Here is a 24146-nt window from a genome sequence, read left to right on the forward strand (position 1 = left end):
TTAGGATGACGCTTTGATAAAGAGATGCCGTTTTTAGAATTACTTTAGGAAACGAAAAAAGAATTATAGAGATAAATATCGTGTCGGCAGTCAGCCTAAAATTATCGAGACATTATTTTTGGTGCGCATATCTCCCGACGCAGAGAAGCAATTTCTGCTGAGCGATCATTTCTGTTGAAAATAAATATAATAATAAATATCATAAATAGATATTGGCCCAGATTTTTGAGTCTTTGCGTCCTTTTTCTGATTATTTTTTAGCACGGTGACCAGTAAAGACAGTGTAGATGATAGTGAGCTCTCTCCTCTGCTTTCTTCTAAGCAGAGCCTGAGCAGCAGATGTTGTCTCTGGTTCAGGTAAGCATCTATTGGCCTCATGAGGCTCCAGCCGCGGTCTCCGTTTTAAAACCATAGTTTTAATGAGCCAATTAATTCAGACTAATTTAGTTGTCTGGCAGCTAAAGTAGGACAAGATGTGAACAAAAGCAGCTTTAAGCTCAGTTAATGGGAGCAAATATTAGAGGAGAGACTAAAAACCCACAAACCGTGAATGAACTGAGGAATGAATCGGTTCATTCGTCCACGCCTCTAGGTGGTGAACTGTGAACTATGAACAAGAATCGCTTCACTTTTAAGATGTGTGAAGATGATCTGGACAAATAACACGTTTGCTCTGCAAAAAGGGAACTATAAGTAAGTAAAACTTTCTGAAATAAGTATATTTTCATTAATTTGAGCAGCTAAATAGGACTACAGGACTGTCTCAGAAAATTAGAATATTGTGATAAAGTTCTTTATTTTCTGTAATGCAATTAAAAAAACATGAATTGTCATACATTCTGGATTCATTACAAATCAACTGAAATATCGCAAGCCTTTTATTGTTTTAATATCGCTGATTATGGCGTACAGCTGAAGAAAACTCAAATATCTCAAAATATTTGAATATTTCCTCAGACCAAGTAAAAAAAAAATTATTATAGCAAAACAAAATCAAACATTTGAAAATGTCCATTAATGCACTCAGTACTTGGTTGGGAATCCTTTTGCACAGATTAGTGCATCAATGCGGCGTGGCATGGAGGCAATCAGCCTGTGGCATTGCTGAGGTGTTATGGATGCCCAGGATGCTTCAATAGCGGCCTTTAGCTCATTTGCATTGTTGGCTCTGGTGTCTTTCAGCTTCTTCTTCACAATACCCCACAAATTCTCTATGGGGTTCAGGTCAGGGGAATTGGCAGGCCAATCAAGGGCAGTAATGCCATGGTCAGTACACCAGTTACTGTGAGAATCTGATGTCGTCTCTTAACCACTACCATACTTGTGATTTAGTTTACTGAACCAAGCTGAGTGTTTTTCAAGGCTCAGGAAACCCTGCAGTGTTTCCAGTTAATTAGACGATTCAAGTGATTAGTTGAATAGCCTACTAGTATACTTTTTCACGTTATTCTAATATTTTGAGATAGGATTTTTGGGTTTCTTAAGCTGTAAGCCATAATCAGCGATATTAAAACAATAAAAGGCTTTTTCTTTTAATTGCATTACAGAAAATGAAGAACTTCATCACAATATTCTAATTTTCTGAGACAGTCCTGTATTTGCCAATGGAATGAGTATTTTTACCCCTAAAATGAGATAATAAGATATTCTACTCTTGAAAGAAGCTGATGTGGATGAACTGTTGTTATTTTAAGTGCAAAAATCTTATTCTATTGGCACATGGTCTTATTTACCTGCTCAAATCATTTTACATACTTTTATTTTCCTTTTTGCAACGTGACGTCTGCTCAGTCTAGAGAAAGAAAACAGGAGATTTTATTCCCAGGCTTTGTCCTCCTGTCTCCGTCCGTCCGTCTGTCCTTCCTTCCAGCCTCTAGTCGTAGCCTGGCCCGATGTTTAAAGTCCCACCGCTGTAGAAACGTCACGGTAAACCTTAAAATTAGCGCTTTGAAACTGGTTCCAGCATTAACTGCAGATTAGAAAGGTGTTGCATTTCGCCGGTGCGCAGAGACACCAAATCATAAATGCTCTGGTGAATCGTTGTTATTCAGGAGACGGTTGTCCTCCACCCTTTCATGTAATCTTCTAAAGTGGTCAAACACTTCTTCTGCCCTCTGCTTGTCCAGCTTCATTAGCCGGCTGGAGGACGACCCGCTCACCCCGCCGTCATGGTCAGATTGACGGTGAAATCGAGTTTGACGTCCCGGCTTTATCAGATGATCGAGGCAGACGATTCAGGGTCAGAGAGAGAGAACAATCGTTACAGCGCCTCCTGCTGGCCGTGAAATCACAGCTACTGGGGCTGAATCTTATATTTCAGACGTCTTTGGTCTCAGTATCAGTTCGGGGGGGGAGCGGTTCTTCCAGATACGGATCTGGACGTCACGTGTCGGGAGGCGCCGCTCCTCTCTGTGGAGGTCAGGGAGGTCGACGCGGAGCGAGGAAGGAGTTGATTACTGCTCCTCTCTTATCTCCTCTAATAGGAGAAGCGTGCGCTGATTATTCTCCTAATCAGAGCCGTCCTCTCTGTGATTAGCTCGCTGCAAAGAAAGCGCCGCTCTGATGGAACCGGCGCACGGCGCTCTGGGTTCGGGTCTTAATTTCATTATTATTCCGGACGTCTCCCGCTGCTGCAGCTCGGACCGACGGGACAATCAGAGGAGAAGTTACATTTCTGAGAAGATTCATATGTTCTACGTTTTTCATCAATGGGAATGAGTCCACCAGGGGTTCCTACACACTTTTTGGTTCATCATCCTTCAGGTTTCAGCACAGATTGCCTGCTGGGTTTAAGCGTGGACTTTGACTAGGCCATGCTAACACATGACCCGCTCTGCTAGGAGCTCCAGCTGGACGTATCGGATCATTGTCCTGCTGGTGTGAACTCTGCCAGGTTCCCTGTCACTGCTGGAGAGAAGAACGCCCACAGCATGATGCTGCCGCCGCCGTGCTCCTGCTAGAACGCTCCTTTAAGGGTTCCAGCTGTTTTCATCATCATCTGAACATGGAGGATGGACACGAACGTCCGTCTAAACTGACAAGGAGAACATCAGAGGATTCAGGAGGCCCATAGAAACCTTGGAGGAGTTGCAGAGGTCCGCTGCTCAGGTGGCAGAATCTGTCCACGGGACAACCATCAGTTAGCTTCCACTGGAGGAGAAGCAGCAAGATTCAGTTCAGTACCGGAAACCCAGGAGACACAGAACTGTGGCGCTGCGATCAGACCACATCCAAGCTTTATGTGGAATGCCGGGTGTGGCAGCATAATGCTGTGGGGGGATTGTTTTCTTCAGCTGGAAAATGGGAAGATGGTCAGTTGGTAGGAATGTGAACGAAGGCTGCAGACGGTTAACATCCAGTAGAACAAAAGGCCTAAACATCCAGCCAGAGATCCTATTGGATCCTTTAGATCAGGGGTGTCCAAACTCGAGGCCGGCGGGCCGAATCCGGCCCGTCAAGATTATTTATCTGGCCCTCAAGAACCAAAAAAAGGCATGTCATGTGATAACGTAGAGGCATATGTCCTTTTAAAGTGTATAAAGTGGCTAAAACTGAGCCTCCTGTAGCAAATGTTGTTTAACTATGTAGTAACAGCATCCTACCACTAGATGTCAGTTTTCCCACTACATATTAAAATAACCCAGAAATGTCCAAGAAGAGAAAAAGTGAAGCAGAATGATGAGTTTAAAGTATAACTCACACCCAACATCAACTTTTGTTTTGCAGATAAACTGTATAAACTGGGAGTAAGGATGCAAATTTTATGCTACTGTGAATTTTTTATATTTCTATGTATGCTTCTGTGCTTTTTTGTCTCTCTTGTTGTGTCTCTGCTCTGTCTTCTCTAAGCCCCAGTGGGTGGAGGCAGATGAGCGTTCACACTGAGCCTGGTTCTGGTTCTGCTGGAGGTTCTCCTCCCTGTTAAAGGGGAGTTTTCCTCTCCACTGTCGCTTCATGCATGCTCAGTATGAGGGATTGCTGCAAAGCCATCAACAATGCAGACGACTGTCCACTGTGGCTCTACGCTCTTTCAGGAGGAGTGAATGCTGCTTGGAGAGACTTGATGCAATCTGCTGGGTTTCCTTAGAGAGGAAACTTTCTCACCAACCTGGAGGATCTGATGGAAGCTGACTTTGGAAAGAACCTTGAGATGACATGTTTCATGAATTGGCGCTATATAAATAAAATGCAATTGAATTGAACTGAAATGAAATTATGAAATTAAAAGTATTAATTAATCTATACAGGTGCAGCCGGCCCTTTTAATGACTTCATGATGTCAAAGTGGCTCCATATAGAAATGAGTGTGACACCCCTGCCTTAGATCAACACACATCCATATTAGAATGGCCTAGTCAAAGCCCAGAGCTGAGTTAAGCTGAGAAGTCTAGAACCAGAAAATGGATGCTGGTGCACCCCGCTGGTTTCAGGTGTTTATCTGGAATAAATGCCTTTCCTTCAGTCTCACATTGATCCTCCCCTTGATGCTGATCGCCCACATCAAGCGGACCCGTCCAGGCAGAGCCAGAACCTCCTCCCTGCTGCCCTGGAAGCTCCTCATGGCTCTCTGTGGGTCTCTGCAGTCTAAACAGGACAGAACAGTCGTCTGAGTCTCAGCCTCCATCATTTCTGTGACCAGACGTTGGCTCAGGGCTTCTCTGGCTTTTACTGACCTCCGTGTTCTCTTTGTGGAATCGATCCGGCCGTCGGTGCAGCAAACATTTCCATGAATAGTAAACGATGTCTCGGGGCGGTGCGGCGCCGCGGCCCGCTGCTCGCCGCTGCGTCGGGTTTTAATTTACTGCCGCCGGAGCGAGTTAGTCGTTATTCGCTGTGCCGCCGTTCCCGGTTCTGCCGCCTCGCCAAGCCGGCCCAGGCTTTGGGTTTTACGGCCGTGTCCCTGCAGAACCAACAGAAGCGGGCCGTTAAAGGCCTCTTCAGAGGTTCTGTCCCTCACCTCCACCTTCCCCTCACCTCTTATTGAGTCGGCTGTAGAAAATCTCCCTTTATTATCTCATCTTTGTTTTCTTTTTGTCATCTAATCTTTTTGCCTTCGTCCCGTTTAATCTCCGCTTTCCCTTTTATCGCCTCTCCTCCTTTCACCTTTCCTGTTCCCCAGATTTATCTCTCCGCTCCTTTTTATTTCCTTTTTTCCCCACTCTTTGTCCTCTCGCTCTCCATTTTTTTCCTTCTAGTGATTCCCGTCACCTCTTCACCTCTTCCTCCTAATCTTTGCTCTGCATTCGTCTTCTTTCTCTCCCCCCATCTCAGCACCTTTCATGGCTCCTAACAGCATCCAGCGCATACATCAGACGCCCTAATTAACTCATAAATCATACTTGGGAAGTTTAAATGAGCATTGGAGGGCTTTCTGCACTCGCTTTGAGCTGCAGATATCTGCGGTGCCTTTTTAACGCCGCGTCACTCTGAAGGATGTCGTGTTGCTCTTTGTCCTCCACAGTTATTAATTATCTGCTGTGGTTTAGTTGGGAAATGAGGAATCGACGCCTTTTGGCACCATTCGTCTAACGTTTTTGAAACCTGGAGCACAGCCGAGTCCGTCTGCAGACTTTGACTCTGACTCTGGTTTTGGGTCGTTATCCTGCTGAGAGGCCCGGTCCAGACGCCGTGCCCCACAGCATCATGGGTCCTCCACCGTACCCAGCAGTGGGGCAGAGCGCTTTTCTAATATCTAATTGAACCTTTTAATAACCTTATAATAAAAATAAAAATTAAACATGTTTATGTTGTTTTTTTCACATGAATTGTTGGGGAATACTAAAATTTCTGCATCTGTGAATCTGTAAATAATGATTGAGCAGAACAATGATAATCATTATTTACAGAATCACAGATACAGAAATTTTCGTATTCCCCAACAATTCATGTGAAAAAAACAACATAAACATGTTTATATTTTTAATTTACTTAAATCAAAAGTTTAATTGTTTTAAAATGTGCAGTTTTAGATCTTTCTGCCAATAAAACCAAATTTTGTTTGAAGTTGTTGCTGTTTCACATATTTATTAGCAACAAGCATGAAGCCCACCGTATCTTCAGTTTGATCTGCTTCAGGTTTATTTTTTCAGATCTGATCCGGTCTTGTCTCTTTGCAGTGATTTTTTTTTTTTTTTTTTTATTGAATATTTCTTCATTTTAACTTGAAGTTTTTTTTTTTTTTTTTAAATCTCCATTTCCAACCTGCTTTATCAAACACGTCCTGGTTGTCGAGTCAAATGAAGGACGTTCCACCTGGAAAACGGTCTGTGGGGACGTTTTGGTGCGGCTAAATTTAATCCAGCAATAATCTGGGAGGTTTTTCAGAGTTTGGGTCCAATCTCATTTGGTTTGTTCTGTCAGAACCAGCTCAGCGTCGGTCCAAGAATTCAGCAGAAAGTCAAACAAAACTCGTTAACTGGGCTCAAAGTTTCCTCTGGTTGTGCTGTAAGATCCGGCTCGGATGTCTCCTGCTGGCGTCCGTCTCTGCTGTGCTGTCCCTGGGCCTTCTGTCTAATTAAAATGAGATTAATGTACCCCCCCCCCCCCCCCCCCCCCCCCCCCCCAGCCATAACGAGGCTCTGCACGGTGAAGGAGGACGGAGACAGAGGGACAGGAGACGACTTTACTGCAGCTTATCTGGATTTTCCCTGTTTACATGTAGCAGCAGCTTCTGCTTCATCCGGCTGGAAGCAAACATCTGATCCGGGTTCCTGGTCCGATCGGGTCACATGACGCTCTCTGACCACGCAGTTATCCAGTCTGACTTCACAACTTTCTGTTTTTTCTCCTCTTCATTCATTGGTTTATTTGTTGCCAAAAATTCCCCATAAACTTTTAAAAGTGGGATTAAAACGTGTTCTTGTGATTTGAGTTTGTTTCGGTCCCTGCGGTGCGTCTCATTGGTTATATACAGTCGCTGTTTATCTCCACTCTGCTTCTGAAAATGTCTTTTATTTATTTAGTGTAGACCTGGGAGGAAACCGGGGGGGGGGGGTGATAGTAGTTTTATAAATATATTGATAAACCGGGTCAGTTGGCTGCATTCTGACCCGTTCTGACTCTGTTTCCTCAGATGAAAGGATGCTGCAGGGTGCTGAAGACGGACTGAGCCCCACCTGAACCCCCTCCCCTCCCGTCCCTTACCTGAGAGCCGCCGCCCCCCCATCATGCACCTGCTGTGCCGCGGGCGCCTCAAGCTGCTGGTGGCGTCTCTGACCGCCGTCGTCCTGCTCACCTGGCTCTACCTGCTGGCAGGAAACCTGGAGAGTGAGTATGAGCGAAAACACGACTGGGCTTTGGGTTTTTCATTAATCTCACCACAAAGTCAGGTTTTTAAACACGAGGAGGATCCATTTTTCATTCCGACGTCCAACAGAGACGCTACGGCCTCCCAGGAGAACCCAGTCAGCACTTCTGCCCACAACACAACAGCCAGCGTGTCGACTGGAAGCTCTAAAAACCCACGGCCAGTTAATGCAGCAGCTCCATTAGGAGAGCCTGATTCAGCGGCTGCTCTCTTCAAATGGATGAAAATTCTCAGAAAATATCATAATCAGTGACAAATGCTATCAAACAAATTCAGTCCTGATTAAATTCTGAGGTTTTATTCAAATGTTTTAGTGCCATATTCATAAAAGCGATGTTCTTCCTCCTCCCTCAGACGAGGGTGTGAACATTCCCATCATGCCAAGCGCGGCTGACGGGAATCGGGTGAGATGAGGCTGAGAGGAAGGAAGGAAGCAGAGATATGAGAGAGGAGACAACGGAGTCAAGGAGAAGGGAAGGACAGAGGAGGCAAAAGAAAACAGGACAGACTTTTTAGGCAATTGGAATCAGGAATCAGGAAGCTTTATTGTCATTAAGTGTCACCATGATGACATTTTTGGTGAGGCAGACACCGGCTGAGAATGCATGGTTACAGAAAAGACGCAGCGAGATGTCACCCACCCATTTTTTCACTCTTTGTTTTTCTGCACCGTCCCACCACGTCGTTCCCTGAGGGGCTTAAGCGTGCACACTGACCTTAGCAACTCATCTTTAAGTCAGAAGCCGGTTAGCAATCCCTGCACTGCCCTCACCACACGAGTCCATCAACCACAACTTCATTCCCAAAGCGGAAAAGACACATCTGTCCAGGCGTTAGGGCTGGGCGATAAATAGATTTAATTATGGCTGGGCGATAAATAGATTTAATTATGGCTGGGCGATAAATTGATTTAATTAGGGCTGGGCGATAAATGGATTTAATTATGGCTGGGCGATATATCGATTTAATTAGGGCTGGGCGATATATCGATTTAATTAGGGCTGGGCGATAAATCGATTTAATTAGGGCTGGGCAATAAATCAATTTAATTAGAGCCAGGCGATAAATCGATTTAACTATGGCTGGGCGATAAATCGATTTAATTAGGGCTGGGCGATATATCGATTTATTTAGGGCTGGGCGATGAATCAATTTAATTATGGCTGGGCGATATGTAGATTTAATTATGGCTGGGCGATAAATCGCTTTAATTAGGGCTGGGCAATAAATCAATTTAATTAGAGCCGGGCGATAAATCGATTTAACTATTGCTGGCCGATAAACCGATTTAATTAGGGCTGGTCGATAAATTGATTTAATTAGGGCTGGGCGATAAATCGATTTAACTAGGGCTGGGCGATAAATCGATTTAATTATAGCTGGGCGATAACTCGATTTAATTGTGGCTGGGCAATAACTCGATTTAATTGTGGCTGGGCAATAACTCGATTTAATTGTGGCTGGGCAATAACTCGATTTAATTGTGGCTGGGCGATAAATCGATTTAATTGTGGCTGGGCGATAAATCGATTAGATCACATTTACAATTTTTTTTTAAGATTTAGTTTTTGGAAAATCTATATTTTATTTTGCAAACGCTGTCACTGGGCTTCCAATGAGAGCGTTCCTGAACATATATTCAGCATTGCTGAATATATGTTCAGGAAAATATATTGTCAAAATATTGTAAAGAGGAAATTGTGTTTAACCATCATACACAACACTTTAAGTTAATTAAATTAAATTAAAGTTAATTCAAAGTTACACAAGTGAAGCCTGTTCTCAGCTCATTGCGTAAAACCACTAGCAGCAAATAATTTAGTTATACTTTCATTGTTTACAACGGCAGGGCCGCCATCTTGTTTTACCAATTGAATTCAGGTCAACACCCAGATGAATTGCTTGAAATTAAAGCAAGTTTTTAAATATAATTTATTTCTGTGAAATGATAAGGAGGAACAAAAAAAGTTGATTAATTGGATTTTGTATGATAAAATGGGAGATTTTATTTTTAAGCCATATTTATAAATATTTGTATCTGCCATAAATTCCTATTGAATGTTTGCATTTGTACTTTATAATTTGGCTAAAACAGAGAAGAGAACTCTAAGAATGTGAGTTGGAAATAAAGCAACCTGAACACACGTGGGAAGCTTGTTTGAAGTAACAGGAAATGCACCAGAAAACAGGAGCTGCTTATTTTTTTTTCCATTTTCTGCTGCAGTCGCTGCTTTTAAACTTTCCATCGTGATGCAGCAGCAGAACGGGAGGCGCTGTGCTTGAAACGAGGAGGACCAACAGATTGCCGCTCTGTTTTAACGGGATGCGACTATTACCTGGAACGCCATGATTAAAGCCTGGTCCTCAGTGCTGCCGTCGGTTATTACAATTACATTTCATCCACGAGAGAAAACGTAGAGATGAGTCAGCGTCTTGCAGAGCAATAAATCTGATTGTCACTGAGCAGCAATAAGCAAACCGGACAAACAGGAGAGGACACAAGCACTGGCAGATGCTGCACACACATTTGCATTTATGAAGTGCAGCGGGTGCTTCAGTCGGCTCCCCATATTCAGGCTACCAGGCACAATTTGCATTTCTGCCCTTTTAGCAGAAAAACAGCCAAACTGGATTAGATGTGGTTCCATGACGACGTGCAGTCGGTGCCCACATCTCCTCCAGCAGCGTTATCCTGATTATGGTTATTTGTTTTTGTTTTTTTTTCTTCTTCAGAGCGCAAAGGTCAGAAAATGACCTAATTATCCTCCATCACTGCGTTCAGCTTTTAGCAGTTTGGATTTAAAGACGAGGAGGAACAAAATCTCCTACACAGAGAATATGAATACACACACGTATAAATATGAACTGAAAATGGACCTTTAATCATACATTAATAATCATATATAATCATATGAACACTCTCGGTTCCTGATCCAAAAGTCACTGCTGAAAGAACGACGTTCTCCAGGAGAACTTTAGGAAGAAACCCATCAAAACAGCAGCTGTAGTAAAAGCCTCCAGCTCATGATTTAAATAAATTTAATTTTATTTAGTCTAGGGCTGGTTTTCCTCTAGGATGAGCCGATTCGATACGATTCTTGATACATCGCTCACGATACAACATGATTCTTGATATAGCTCAGATTGATTTGATTTAACTCTAACATCAAATCAAATTAATGCTCAAAGTAATTTGTTCAACAAAACCAGCCAAATATAGTATTTATGTTCAATTTATTGATTTTACGTCATCTGATTTTAGGGACAAAGGCGCTTCTAAGATCCTGTTTTTTTATTATGCAAGTTCGTCTCACTCGCCATGAACAGTAACGGCTGTGATAACGCCCCCTGGGGGTCTGGAGGTATATCGATATTGAAAGCCAGAATATTGGTATAAAATCATTTTTAACTCAACTCAACTCAAACTTTATTTATAAAGCACATTTAAAACAACCAGGGTTGACCAAAGTGCTGTACAGATATCACAGTTGCAGGAAATAAGGTAAAAACTAAAAAGCTAAAAAAAAAAAAAACATAAACACAAAGCAATAAAATAGAATGAAAATAAAATAGGGAGTTTTTAGTGTTTTTAGTTTTAATGTGTTTTTAGGGAGAATTTAAAAACCTCCAAAAGAAGTTTAAAAACATCAATATTAATCTTTGTATTGATTTTTATGCACAGCCCTAATTTAGTTTACTGTAGGTTTTTTGTTTTGTTTATTAGACTGTAATAATTAATACATTTCACCCGATATGACTTTTATGTTGAAAAACGTTATTTAGAAAAGTTTCTTCTGCCTGAATTTGTTACTTTGTAACTGTTATTTGTAATTTATAGTCGTTAAAATACCAGAATTTGAACATCTATTAATATTTTTGCCTGATTTATTTTTAAAATATTAAATCAGTTATAAATATTTACTCACTTCTTGGGTAGCCTTCTTACCGAATACTTTTTTACACTAGAGTAATTTCTTGGTTGGGTACTTTTTACTTTGACTTGAGTGAAAATATGTTGAAGCAGTCTGCCAGATAAATCATTTCTACACATTTCACTGAGTCCTGTAGTACCAATTCTTTTCAACTCAAGTTATTACTATGACTAAATTATTATTATTAACCAGTAATTTCATGCCAAAATGCAAACCTGCTTTGTTTTTATTAGGGTTAATTTTTAGCTGGTGTGTTTTTTCACTAATGTTCAACTAAATATTTGTTCCTTCATTCAGATCCAGATGCAAATATCTGAGTTAAAGCTTAAAGGCTGGTGTCTAGTTCCATATATATCTTTTATTTTCAGACTCATGTGTTTTTAGGGTAACAGTAAATTAACTAACCTTGATGTCTGTTTAGTTTTTAGAAAAAAGTTTCTTTATTTACAAAGATCCACATTCATTTCAGACAGAAACAAGCCTCCTGGTGGAAAAGAAAGATGGAAGAAGGAGGAGGAGGATGATGAGGAGGAGGAGGAGGAGGAGGAGGAAGTGTGATGAGCCAATTTTGAAGTGTGAGACTCAGGAGAACGTTTTGCTCACAAATTCCCAGCATGTTTGTGTCGTAGATGAGAAAACGGCGACCACGGCGTGCGTTGGCAGCTCTGATGGGGACGTGATGATTGGAAGCCCAAAGTTCAGCTTCACAGATTCTCCCCGGTTGTCAGAGCGTCTGAGGAACAGAAGCCTGATTGTGTTTGCTGCTGATGTTTAACTGTGAAATATGTTGATGGTTTGACACAGTGTTCAAATTAGCATTTTATGCTGCTTATTCCTCACTTAAAATGTTATTTTTTTTCACCGTTCTTGTGTATTTTCTCAACATTGCTCAAGTTTTTGTAGATTTTACACCACTTTGCATGCTGGGGAATAATCTGGCCTATTTTTTATCTCTTAAGATCAGCGGTTAAAGCCCTAACATCACGTTTCCCTCCTTAGACGGTCGCTCCCTCCTCTTGGCGCCCTGCTTGCCCGACACCCCCGCCGCTCAGGTCCTGGAACGAGCCGTCCTGGAGTCGCGGGTCCGAGAGGTCGAGGAGGAGAACCGGCAGATCAAGCTGCAGCTCAGCCAATCGCAGGGCACCACCGGCCAGCTTTCTGAGGGCAACTATGGCAACCAGCCATGGGGCGCGTCGGCGGACACCGTGCCGGAGGACGGCGACAACACCGCGGAGGAGAAGAACAACCACACAGATTGCTCCCGGTCGCCTACCGTCCAGAAGTGTGAGGTCAGGAAACACCCGTCAGAAAAACAACACGGCCGTTCAAGAGTTTATCACCGATGGGTTTTACTCAGCTGATTCTTTTAAAAATGTTCAGGGTTGTTACTCTACGACCTTTACTATCAAATTTACTACTTTTGTTCACCTCTAAGTAAATATCTACAACTAGAAAACCTGCGTCACGGATCGCCTGTTTTTTCTATATAAAAAACAAAAAAGGTTTCCTGTATATAAATGAGTTTCTTGCTGCATAAAAAAGTAATTCTGAATTTAGTCCATTTCCCAGCTTAGGATGGGAAAATAAATAAATAAATAAATAAATAATTATTATTATTATTATTATTAATAATAATAATAATAATAATAATAATAATAATAATAATAATAATAATAATAATAATAATTATTATTATTATTATTATTATTATTATTATAATTATTATTATAATTATAATTAATAAATGGATGCTAAAACGGATCCTTGTGAAATACCTTTATATAGGTTATAATTTCTATAGTTTTATCAGAAAAATAATTTCCAAACCAGTTCAGGACAAGTAAAGTTACAAAGTGCTGTTTGCTTCACTAATCTTTAGCTCTCTATAAGAGAGGTGAGATTAATTTAAAGCTAAATCTACCAGGTATTTCAGTAATGTTAGGCTGAATTGTTGTCATTGTTACGGCTTTATAGCAGAACCGGTGTCACACATTTTCAACCTTTCACTACAAAATAAGACAACTTTTGTCCTTCTCCTTTTGAAAGATGGCAATACAACCGTATTTAAATAATCGTCCCATTTCTAATCGTTGTATTTTAACTAAGGTCCTGGAAACGTTGGTTAATGACCGACTTAAAGGCTACTTGACTTTATTGAACATTGTATCCTGTCATCAGTCTGATTCTAGGAGATAACGCAGTCGTGTCACAGCCCTGACTAAAGTATTAAATGATAATGTGGAAGACCTGGATGCCAAAGACTCCTGTGCTGCACATTTTTTTCACCTTTCTAAGGCTTTTGTCTCTGTAGCTAAATAAATCCCATGTCAGAAGCTTTTAGAGATTTATCTTTCTGCTTAAACAGATGTTTTTCAAACTGTCTGACTGGATGTCAGCATCGTGCTTAACATAGTGGTCTGTCATTGGATTATATACAAATCATTAAAGGTGTCCCACAAGGCTCCGTTCTGGGCCCTATACTATTTTCAGTTTATGTTATTGATGTTATTAAGGCCAGAATGCGTTTATATGCAGATGACACAATAATTTGGTCAACATTGGTTCTTGAGCGTCTGCATTTAATTTCTTCCAGTCAAATCTATTTCAACTGCAACTTGTTCTTAATGCTGATAAATCAAACATGCTGTTTGCAAACAAACTGAAGCTATTAGTATGATCTTTTTTAAGATATGATCCAAGAGAATGAAGAATCACCGTGTTATTGTGGTGAATGTTGTTTTTGGGAGGTACTCTGGTTTAGGGTACACACAATAAACAACAAGCAATAAATAAGCAATGTTTACAGGTAATGACGCAGCAAACATTGTGCATAGTTTTTGTTTTTAAAGAGATTAAACCTTGCAAAATAAAACAGTCTTTGGGGTCTGCTAGGACTTGCACCGAGTTCCGAAAGTCAGTCCTTCTTAAATATGAAACTGAGCAATGAAACATTCCTGGTAGTTAAGAGTGAGCAAACGATATACGTCCACAACAGTGAAATTGTAACGTGTACAGACTCAGTCTTCTCACAACTTTTGTGAAGACGCCTTTTCTGAGTCTGTTCGTTTTAGATTAGATGTTCCTGAAACGTTTCCTTGATTGAAGAAGGGCAAACAGTGCATTGCCCGGTGGGTTGGATGTGTCCGGCCCTTCTCTGGACCTGTGCAGCATAAACTGAGTCCAGTTCTTGTAGACAGCATATCCCACAATCCCCTGTGCTGTCCTCAGCCTGCCAGTATATCTACACTAAAGGTCCATTCATACCCTACGTTTGGCCTACACGTCCGTATTTCTGTCCGTACGTTCTATCCGTTGACTCCTTCATACCTCCGTCCGTTGAGGTGCGCAATAACCAATATGTCCTCTAGGTGGCAGTGCTGGGAGCCAATAATTCGTCATTGATCAAACATGACGACGGTCAAAGACGTGATTTTGTTGTATTTGCTCCGTAAGTAAACTTTTTGTTTGTCCCTGTGCCCCGGACACGACACATCATATATGTGGGTAGTTGCGGACAAGCTCCGCAAGTCGTTCCTTGAATCCCGCCATTGTTTAAAGGCATACTATGCAACATTTTTCAGTTAAGTAATGTCTTCCATACCGTTTCGGATGATTAAATGAGTCATTTCAGGTCGAACAAAGGTTTTCTCGGCCGCCCTGGGGGTCTGTGGGGGAAATACCGTACTTGCAATTGCGGCCGCCTTGCCAAGATAGCGCTGCGGGAAGCTTGATGTTCATACTTTCACTGTGTTAGTCATTGTTTGTACTGCCGTTTTTTCCACTTTTCGTTGCGTTCGCCTGTCTGCTAAGCTCAAAACAACCGCGCCTGGCTTGATGGAGAAACCAGAACAGCTGAGCATCTTTATGACGGTGCACTTTTACTTTCGCCCTCTGGGGGGAGCCTCACTGGAAAATCAACCCCGGTTGCATAGTATACCTTTAAAGCCCAGAATTCTAACCTTCTTCGTGATTTTGTTGACATTTTGTACCGCAAACTCAATAGCGCCCCCACCGTTTCCGGTAGTATTGCTCCGTATTGATCCGTTTCGTCCGTAATCGTAAGCTCCCAATTTTCGTGTCAAAATACGGACGAAATCGACGGTTAGAACGTATGAAACACTCCACACGTATCCGTATCCGTTTTTTACGGGAGTTATGAATGGACCTTAAGATGCCACAAAGACAGTACAGTCAACACAACGCCCCCCCAGTTTGCACAGTAATTGGGAAGAAGACTGCCTCCTATTTTTACTCCATTTTCCTGAAAAACAAGGCATCAAGATAATTTTTTTATGTATTGTCTGAACGACATTACCTGTCTAAATAAAGTGAACAAATAATCTCCCATTGGTAGAAATGAGCTCCCCTCTCTGAGACCATGGTCAGGTAGATGTTCAGAGCAGCGACGAATGCTGCTTAAACTGCATTGATCTTAGTGAGAAATATAAAAACAATGTTAAAAAACCTGCCTGGTGAGACATGAGAAAAGAAAGGAAGCCTGACATCATGGAGTTGATGTCCCAGATATTCCTGCTCAGATGTGCAGCAGCGGTTGGAGGAACCGTCTGAGCCTCTGCAGCATCGGCGGCTCAGAAACGGCCGCACCAGGCTGCGGGTTGCAGATAAACGCTAAAACACTCTGAGCCTCCGAGGACTTAAAGTTCTGGTAGATTTTGAAGGAGCGTCTGTTTGGTTAAAACTCCCAACCTTGTCGTTGTGTTTTTTGCAGCTGATCCATGTAGCGTGTGTTTGTGCCGGTCACAACGCCAGCAGAGACGTGGTCACCCTGGTCAAGTCCGTCCTCTTTCACAGGTGAGTCCGTTCCGCAGAACCTAAATGGATGAGAACATGTCTGGAACTGAACCAGCCGGAGAAGTTTAGTGTTGGAGCAAAGTGCCGCCGTCCTCTGTGTGGTTTTAATCCACCCTGAGGCTTTTCTTCATGTATTAAAATACATGTGGGGACTGGTTTTAATCTGTGGACAAAACTAAAGGAAGGCAGTGTTTTTATCTCGGTAGAACCAGAGCTCAGAGTGAAATTTCTCAGGTTTTCTTTGCTCCTGAGTACAGACGGCACCAGACGGTTCATGGCTGCAGTGATCCAACCACGGAACCGACGCCTGGGATCTGTGATGTGCTTTTACCCTCCCAAACCTTTAATGTTTCTCCCCTGAAGCCATTCTTTTGTTCATTTCCATGCTCATATTCTCACCCGCCCTCAACAAATAACACACACTCCTCCAATAAATTCACGTTGGCTTTTAAGGTTGTTCATGCCTTTTGCCGCTTTATTTGTTCCCCTATATGTTTTTCTATTTAATTATACAGGATGTATGTCCAATTATTCATGGAGAAGGCTAAGATTATATAGATCAAGTTAAAATTTTTACATCAGAAAAAAAAAAACTGACAAGGATGTTAAAGCCACAGAATTTAATTGTTGGGAATTTACTTCAAATCTTTCTAAGCTGGATGAATGCCTATAATAGGGCTGGTCGGACTGGTTCTTATAATAAACCACACACTGCAAAAAGGGAACTAAAAGTGAGTAAAATGTTTTCAAAATGAGTGTATTTTTCTTTGATTTAAGCAGTTTAATATGATAATCTGCCAAAGGAATAAGATTTTTGCACTTAAAATAGGAACAGTTAATCTCCATCTTATTTTGAGTGCAGGATGTCTAATTATCTTATTTTAGGAGTAAAAATACTAATTCCTTTGGCAAGTAATCTTATTTAGCTGCTCAAATCAAGGAAAAATACACTAATTTCAAGAACATTTTACCTGCTTTTAGTTCCCTTTTTGCAGTGCATCATGCTGCTTTGAAAAGGATGCCAATCAGTGTCTGCTGTCCGGTTTCAGGAGGAACCCTCTCCACTTTCACTTCATCACGGACACGGTGGCCAGTCGGATCCTGAGCTCCCTCTTCCAGTCCTGGATGGTCCCGTCTGTTCAAGTCAGCTTCTACGACGCAGAGGAACTCAAGGTGAGAAGACGCTTCCCGCTCAGGGAATCCAAACTCAACGATTACTGGACAATAAAGCCGCCGAGCCAGTCGACTGTATTTATAGACGTTACATCGTGATGGAACCGCCGAGTCGGCAGGAGTCGGAGTGTTCCTTAATGCTTTCTGTCTGACGCTACAGAAGAAGTTCCAGTTTGGCCTCAGTTTCAAGTTTCCAAACAGGATTTCCAAACGTCTCACTGCAGGCACGGCTCTGTTACACAACATTTGATCAAACATTACCCAGTTTGGGAACTCTTAAAACGAGGATATAACGAATCCCGGGTGTTTTTTTTTTTTTTTTTTTTTTTTTTTTTTTTCTTTCTGGGATTCAGGGTGAGCGAGTGATAAATAGAGATATTACCCTGTGTGACATAGAGAAAAGCCACAATAGATTCATAATTGATCACCCAATTCTTGTTTTTAATAGTAATTGCAGTAGGTTATTGGATAAAATTTCCCAAATTCAAAATAAAATACCTAAAACATCTAAAATCTCCATATTAATGTGGCATTCATGCCCGGCGACGGCCGTATTTAACTGTAAAATGTTCTGATGCTACTTTGTGTTTCGGATCATGTTTAAAGCAGTTTAAAGAGTTTGGAAAGTTCTTAATTTGCCACAACGAGAAGCTAATTGAGTCAAGTGACACTTAAAGCGCCCAGAAAAACTCAAACAGCAAATCATTTAGCTGGGCTTCAAGTTGATGGATGTGCTCTGAGTGGAATAAAGAGGATCGGGCATGAATCAGCGTTTGTGTTTCCAACCTGCTTCACATGGTCACGTTCTCCTCCCGCGCCGTCTTTGTGCCCAACAATCGGCCCTTTGTGCCGCCAGGCGCCTCGACCTGCAGCCTCTCCTCACTTTCCTTTAAAGTGGAGAAAAACGGCCGCCACTGTAAGCCGATTATGTTTGCAGATGATGCACTTATGCAGATCCAATTACTCTGAATTGGGAGAATTAATTAAAGGCTACTGTTTTCAGATTCAGACGAGGGGGGGGGGGCATGTTTACTCTTTGCCAGAAAAATGCTGAAAGCGTCTTTGTGTGAAGCCTCCAATCAGAATAATGAAGAGCTCTGAGCAGCGAAACTTTTCTGATCCCCGTCTCTGGCTGTCGTTTCAGTCCGAAGTGTCCTGGATCCCCAACAAGCATTACTCAGGTATTTACGGCTTGATGAAGCTGACGCTAACCAAAGCTTTACCGTCCGACCTGGCCAAGGTCATCGTCCTGGACACGGACATCACCTTCGCCACCGACATCGCCGAGCTGTGGGGCATCTTCAAGAAGTTCACCGGTGAGAACATCTTTAATTTTTACTACGTTTAAAGTTTGAGGGAAAATCGGTTCAGCATATCAACCCGATCTCCGATAGGAAGAAGACAACTGAAGCATGTAGTCCTGTCGCGATAATCAATAAATCAATAAATAAATTAGTAATCCGGTGGGGGAAGCCCAGCTCGTGTCAGGCAGGCTCAAAGTTAAAATGAGAGCCAGAGAAACTTTGATTTCAAAAGAAAGGAAATTGGTGTCAAAGCCGTTAGATCGAGAGGATATACCGTATTTTCCGGACTATGAGTCGCATTTTTTTTTCATAGTTGGCCAATCCTGCGACTTATAGTCAGGTGCAACTTATATATCAGTTTTAAATGGTAAATCATACTGACCAATATGAACCAAGGAGTAAACATTACAGTCTATTAGACGCAAGAGGGCGCTCTAAGCTAGTGAAGACAATATACTGCTACATATAGTTATTTAGCTACCACTACAGAACCCTGTTTTAGCTAATAGCAGCTAGCGCTAGCTTACAGGTCTGATGTCCAGACGGGGTACACCTTCGCTGATGCACGTGAGCTTTATGTTGCTCTGAAACACCCAGGACATACTGTTAGCTTAGCACATAGCACCGTTAAGCTAAATGCTTTTAGCCTAGCACTTAGCACCGTTAAGCTAAATGCTTTTAGCTTAGCACATAGCACCGTTACACTACATGCTGTTAGCTTAGCACGTAGCACCGTTACACTAAATGCTCTTAGCTTAGCACGTAGCACTGTTATGCTACATGCTGTTAGCTTAGCACGTAGCACCGTTAAACTACATGCTTTTAGCTTAGCACGTAGCACCGTTACGCTACATGCTTTTAGCTTAGCACGTAGCACCGTTACGCTACATGCTTTTAGCTTAGCACGTAGCACCGTTACGCTACATGCTTTTAGCTTAGCACGTAGCACCATTACGCTAAATGCTCTCAGCTTAGCACGTAGCACCATTACTTCAGTTACAGCTGTGTAACTGAATAAATCAGTGTACCAGATTAAATGTCAGTCTTTAGTCTTGGATTGTGTGATATAAATGCGTGCAGTCCGGTGCAATTTATGTATTTTTTTCCTCTTTATGGCACATTTTTTGACTGATTCAAAAAATACAGTATTTGCGATATTATGCCGTTATCGTATTGGTTAAAAACGGTCTTCAATTAATAATAATATTATGATTTATCCCAATACTTTCTAGAAAGTTTTATCGTCCAGCAAAATGTGTTGTCGTGAGAGGCGTAGATGCATGGAAATAGTTTTGGAAATCTCTTATGATTAGTGTTGTCCTACCGGCTGAAGCTCTGTGGCTGTTTCTGCTGGTTTCAGATAAGCAGGTGATTGGTCTGGTGGAGAACCAGAGCGACTGGTACCTTGGCAACCTGTGGAAGAACCACAGACCCTGGCCGGCGCTGGGCAGAGGCTTCAACACGGGTGAGTAAAGGATGATGCTGACCCAGCGGCTCCGCCTTTACGTTCCTGCTCACCGTGAATGTTTCAGCTGAGGCATCTTCCTGGTTTCCTCTCCTCCGCTGCTGCAGGCGTCATCCTCCTCTACCTGGAACGACTGCGAAGGATCAGCTGGGAGCAGATGTGGCGCCTGACGGCAGAGAGGGAGCTCATGAGCATGCTCAGTACATCGCTCGCTGACCAGGTGAGGCACGCCTCCACCTGGCTGGCAGAATCTCACCGACAGGAACCAGAAGCTCTGTGGTCCATGTCTGAAGCTCTGTGGTCCATGTCTGAAGCTGCGTCAGAAGCTCTGTGGTCTACATGTGAAGCTCTGTGGTCCATGTCTGAAGCTCTGTGGTCTCTATGCAGGACATCTTCAACGCCTTCATCAAGCAGAACCCGGTCCTGGTTCACCAGCTGCCCTGCTTCTGGAACGTCCAGCTGTCGGATCACACCCGCTCAGAGCAGTGCTACACCGAGGTGTCTGACCTCAAGGTGACCCTTCCTTCCTTTATCACCCCCTTCCTTACCTCCTTCCTTCCTTCAGTCCCTGCTGCCTTCGTTCCTTACCTCCTTCCTTCCATATTTACCTCCTTTGAATCCTTCCTTTCCTTCTTACCTCCTTCCTTCTTTACCTCCTTGTAATCTTTCCTTTCTTACCTCTCTCCTTCTCATCTTCTTTCTTACCGCCTACTTGCCTTTCTTACCTACTTGCTTCCTTCAATACTTCCTTCCTTCTTTCATTTCTTACCTCCTTTGTTTTCCTTATTTCCGTTCTTACCTACATGCTTCCTTCTTTACCTTCTTTTAATCCTTCCTTCCTTCCTTCCATCCTTACTTATCTCCTTCCTTTAGCGAATACTACCTTTTTTCCTTGCTTCCTTACCTTCTTACGTCCTTGCTTCCTTCTCACCTCCTTTCTTACCTACCTCTATCCTTAACTCCTTCTTTCATTTCTTCCTTCCTTCCTTCCTTCCTTCCTTCCTTCCTTACCTTCTTCCATCCTTACCTCCTTCCTTCTCACCTCCTTCCTTAGCTCTTTTCTTCATTTTTTCTTTATCTCCAACTTTCTTACCTCCTTCCTTCTTTTCTTACTTCCCTACCTGCATCCCTATTTCCTTACCTCCTTCCTTCCTTGCCTACCCTTCCTTCCAGATAGGCTGTAAACAGGTTTCTGTAGTTAACCCACCTGGGTACTTCAGAGCTGTAGCTAAACAGGAAGAGGTCTGGGCTTTAATTGGTTTGGGATTATTCTTCTAATCTCAGCTAAATGTTGATCTTTAAAATAAGTCTTTCCAAGTTTGTAGAATTTTTATTTTTTGACTATATTCAGGTCAGTTGTAGAGAAAATGTCTTTGGTTGACATCAGGAAGTATTCTGCAAACAAACCTTTAAATATGCATAAGAAACAATGGTTAGAAATAATAAGATCTGACCTGATATTTAGGACTATTTCCCGGTATTTTGCCCTGAATGCTACTTATTACTAATTAGACGTGAATATGTGTCACAAGCGTTTAATCCAGTTTTAGCCAATCGCTGCTGTTGTGCCTGCAGGTGATCCACTGGAACTCCCCAAAGAAGCTGCGAGTGAAGAACAAACATGTGGAGTTCTTCAGGAACCTCTACCTGACCTTCCTGGAGTACGACGGCAACCTGCTGCGACGGGAGCTGTTCGGCTGCCCGAGCCAGGCCAGCCCGGACAGCGTGCGGGTAACAAAGACAGACAAATGAAACAGAAACGGTCTTTGGTTAACAAATCACAACAGCTTAAAGTCTGTACCTGAAGGAAAATTCAATTAAATGTTATTTATATAGCACCAATTCATGAAACATGTAATCTCAAGGCTCTTTCCAAAGTCAGACTCCATCAGATCCTCCAGGTTGGTGAGAAAGTTTCCTCTCTAAGGAAACCCAGCAGGTTGCATCAAGTCTCTCCAAGCAGCATTCACTCCTCCTGAAAGAGCGTAGAGCCACAGTGGACAGTCGTCTGCATTGTTGATGGCTTTGCAGCAATCCCTCATACTGAGCATGCATGAAGCGACAGTGGAGAGGAAACTCCCCTTTAACAGGGAGGAGAACCTCCAGCAGAACCAGAACCAGGCTCAGTGTGAACGCTCATCTGCCTCCACCCACTGGGGCTTAGAGAAGACAGAGCAGAGACACAGAAAGCACAGAAGCTCACATTGACCCAGGAGTACTTTCTATGTTAGATGGTAATAGAGGATGATCTGCCTCCCCTGATGATGTCACAGCTAACAGAACGCCAGACCAGGTGTACCTTCTATGAAGAGAAAAATGACAGAGAACAAAAAGTTAAAATCTGAAATAACAACAAACAATGCAGATTGGAGAGCAGTAGGAGAACTCAGCAGAGTGAGAGAAATAGACCCTGATGTCCTCCAGCAGCCTAAGCCTATAGCAGCATAACTATAGAGGTAGCTCAGCCACTCTGACTAGAAGCTTTGTCACAAAGGAAAAATTTTAAGATTAGTCTTAAAAGTAGACGGGGTGTCTGCCTCACGGACCAAAACTGGGTGTTGGTTCCACAGGAGAGGAGCCTGATAGCTAAAGGATCTGCCTCCCATTCTACTTTTAGAGACTCTAGGAACCACCAGCAGACCTGCAGGATCTGTCATATATGTTCACAGCACACTGTCAGCTCTTTGTTCACACGCCTCCTCGTCTTTTAACCAACACACACGTTTGAGCCCATTTCACCGGTTCTGAGCTCAGTTCTAGGATCCGTTTTAAGATTCTTTTAATTGTTCTTTAGTCTTCTGATGGCCTCGCCTCTTTCTCTGAGGTCAGCACCGGACCTCCTCTGTGGCCGGTCCCAAACTCTGGACCGATCTCCTGCTGGACGCAAGGCAGACGTCCTCCTCCTGTTTTTAAATTTCCTTTAAAAACACAGAGTTTTAATACTCAGTGTCTTATTGTGTCTTGCTCTTACTTATTTAACTTTGATTCTGCTGCTGTTATCTAAATTAGCTTGTATCTGTACAGCACTTTGGTCTGTTTGTTTTTAAGTGCTTTATGGATAAAGTTGGGTTGGGTATTAGCTAATATTTGTTTCACGAATAAAAAAAAACAGGGAACAACGATTTTGTTAAAACGTGCCGTTCCTCTCCTCAGCTGCAGGCGGCGCTAGAGGAGCTGGACGAGGACGACCAGTGCTACGACTTCCGGCGGGAGCGGCTGACGGTGCACCGAGTGCACCTGTACTTCCTGCAGTACGAGTACACGCCCAGCGAGGACGAGACCGACGTCACGCTGGTGGCTCAGCTGTCCATGGACAGGTACGGCAGCGGGACGACTACCGTAATTTACGGACTGTAAGGCGCACTTAAAATCCTTAAATATTCTCAAAAATTTACGGTGCGCCTTATATAAGATTAAAGTTGTGCTTCCTGACTGACTTCATGTGGTACAATGTGCTCAAAAAAATATTTTAAAATGTGTAAATATGACTTTGGTTAGCAATGAAGCCGCTCCACTGGATATTAGGAGCATTACGGTACACTGTGTTACTACCTGGTAGGACCCCTGAGCTGTCTACCAGACCATAGACATAATATAAGAGTAGACGCGTCATTGGGCGGGGTCTGCCTATGCTGCGATGCGTCAGAGCGTCCGCCATCTTAAATGTGGCAAATCTGCAGTTTCTCAGTCACTTAAACAGTATCAGAGGGACTTTAATCTCTGAATATACTTTGTATTCGTAGTATTTTTTTTGTAATGTTACAAGTTTATTTTCGTATCCCTTTAGCTTCATTCTCCTGAATTTATTCTCCTAAAGAATAAAAATATTTAAAATAATCTAACCTGGCCCTATTACTCCAGGAGTGAAATAATTCTGCAAACTGTGACTATTCTGGAAATGTTCCCCCTTAATTCTCATAATATGATGTTTTTATCATAACATTATCACTTTTGTGTTTGTTTATTTTTACTTTATTGACCTAGGACTTTTTTTTCTCATATTATTAATTTTACCTCTTTAATACTCCCCCAAAAAGTCTGTTCCTAAAGGTTCACATGTGACACGGTTTTATGAAATTTTTTATGAATACATATTATATGTATGTATGTATGTATGTATGTATGTATGTATGTATGTATGTATGTATGTATGT

The 24146-nt window shown here is 42.4% G+C and overlaps 1 protein-coding gene across 4 annotated transcripts in view; it reads left to right on the plus strand.

Moving 5' to 3' along the window:
* The window catches only part of large2 (LARGE xylosyl- and glucuronyltransferase 2), a 107363-nt gene that overhangs the window by 77398 nt on the left and 5819 nt on the right, over positions 1-24146 (plus strand). For 3 of the 4 annotated variants that reach the window (XM_012879189.3, XM_036135860.1, XM_021324810.2), the window contains 10 exons: positions 7073-7266; positions 12238-12527; positions 15968-16050; positions 17100-17223; positions 18368-18539; positions 19888-19992; positions 20100-20212; positions 20380-20505; positions 21568-21723; positions 23146-23309. In XM_012879189.3, the coding sequence (XP_012734643.2) occupies positions 7167-7266; positions 12238-12527; positions 15968-16050; positions 17100-17223; positions 18368-18539; positions 19888-19992; positions 20100-20212; positions 20380-20505; positions 21568-21723; positions 23146-23309 (1433 nt within the window). In that variant the 5' untranslated portion in view covers positions 7073-7166. Of the gene's footprint in view, positions 1-7072; positions 7267-11235; positions 11814-12237; positions 12528-15967; positions 16051-17099; positions 17224-18367; positions 18540-19887; positions 19993-20099; positions 20213-20379; positions 20506-21567; positions 21724-23145; positions 23310-24146 lie in introns of those variants that run through there. The other variant, XM_036135861.1, reaches the window with a different exon arrangement.

This window comes from Fundulus heteroclitus, chromosome 4, assembly GCF_011125445.2.
Source record: "Fundulus heteroclitus isolate FHET01 chromosome 4, MU-UCD_Fhet_4.1, whole genome shotgun sequence".
NCBI lineage: Eukaryota > Metazoa > Chordata > Actinopteri > Cyprinodontiformes > Fundulidae > Fundulus > Fundulus heteroclitus.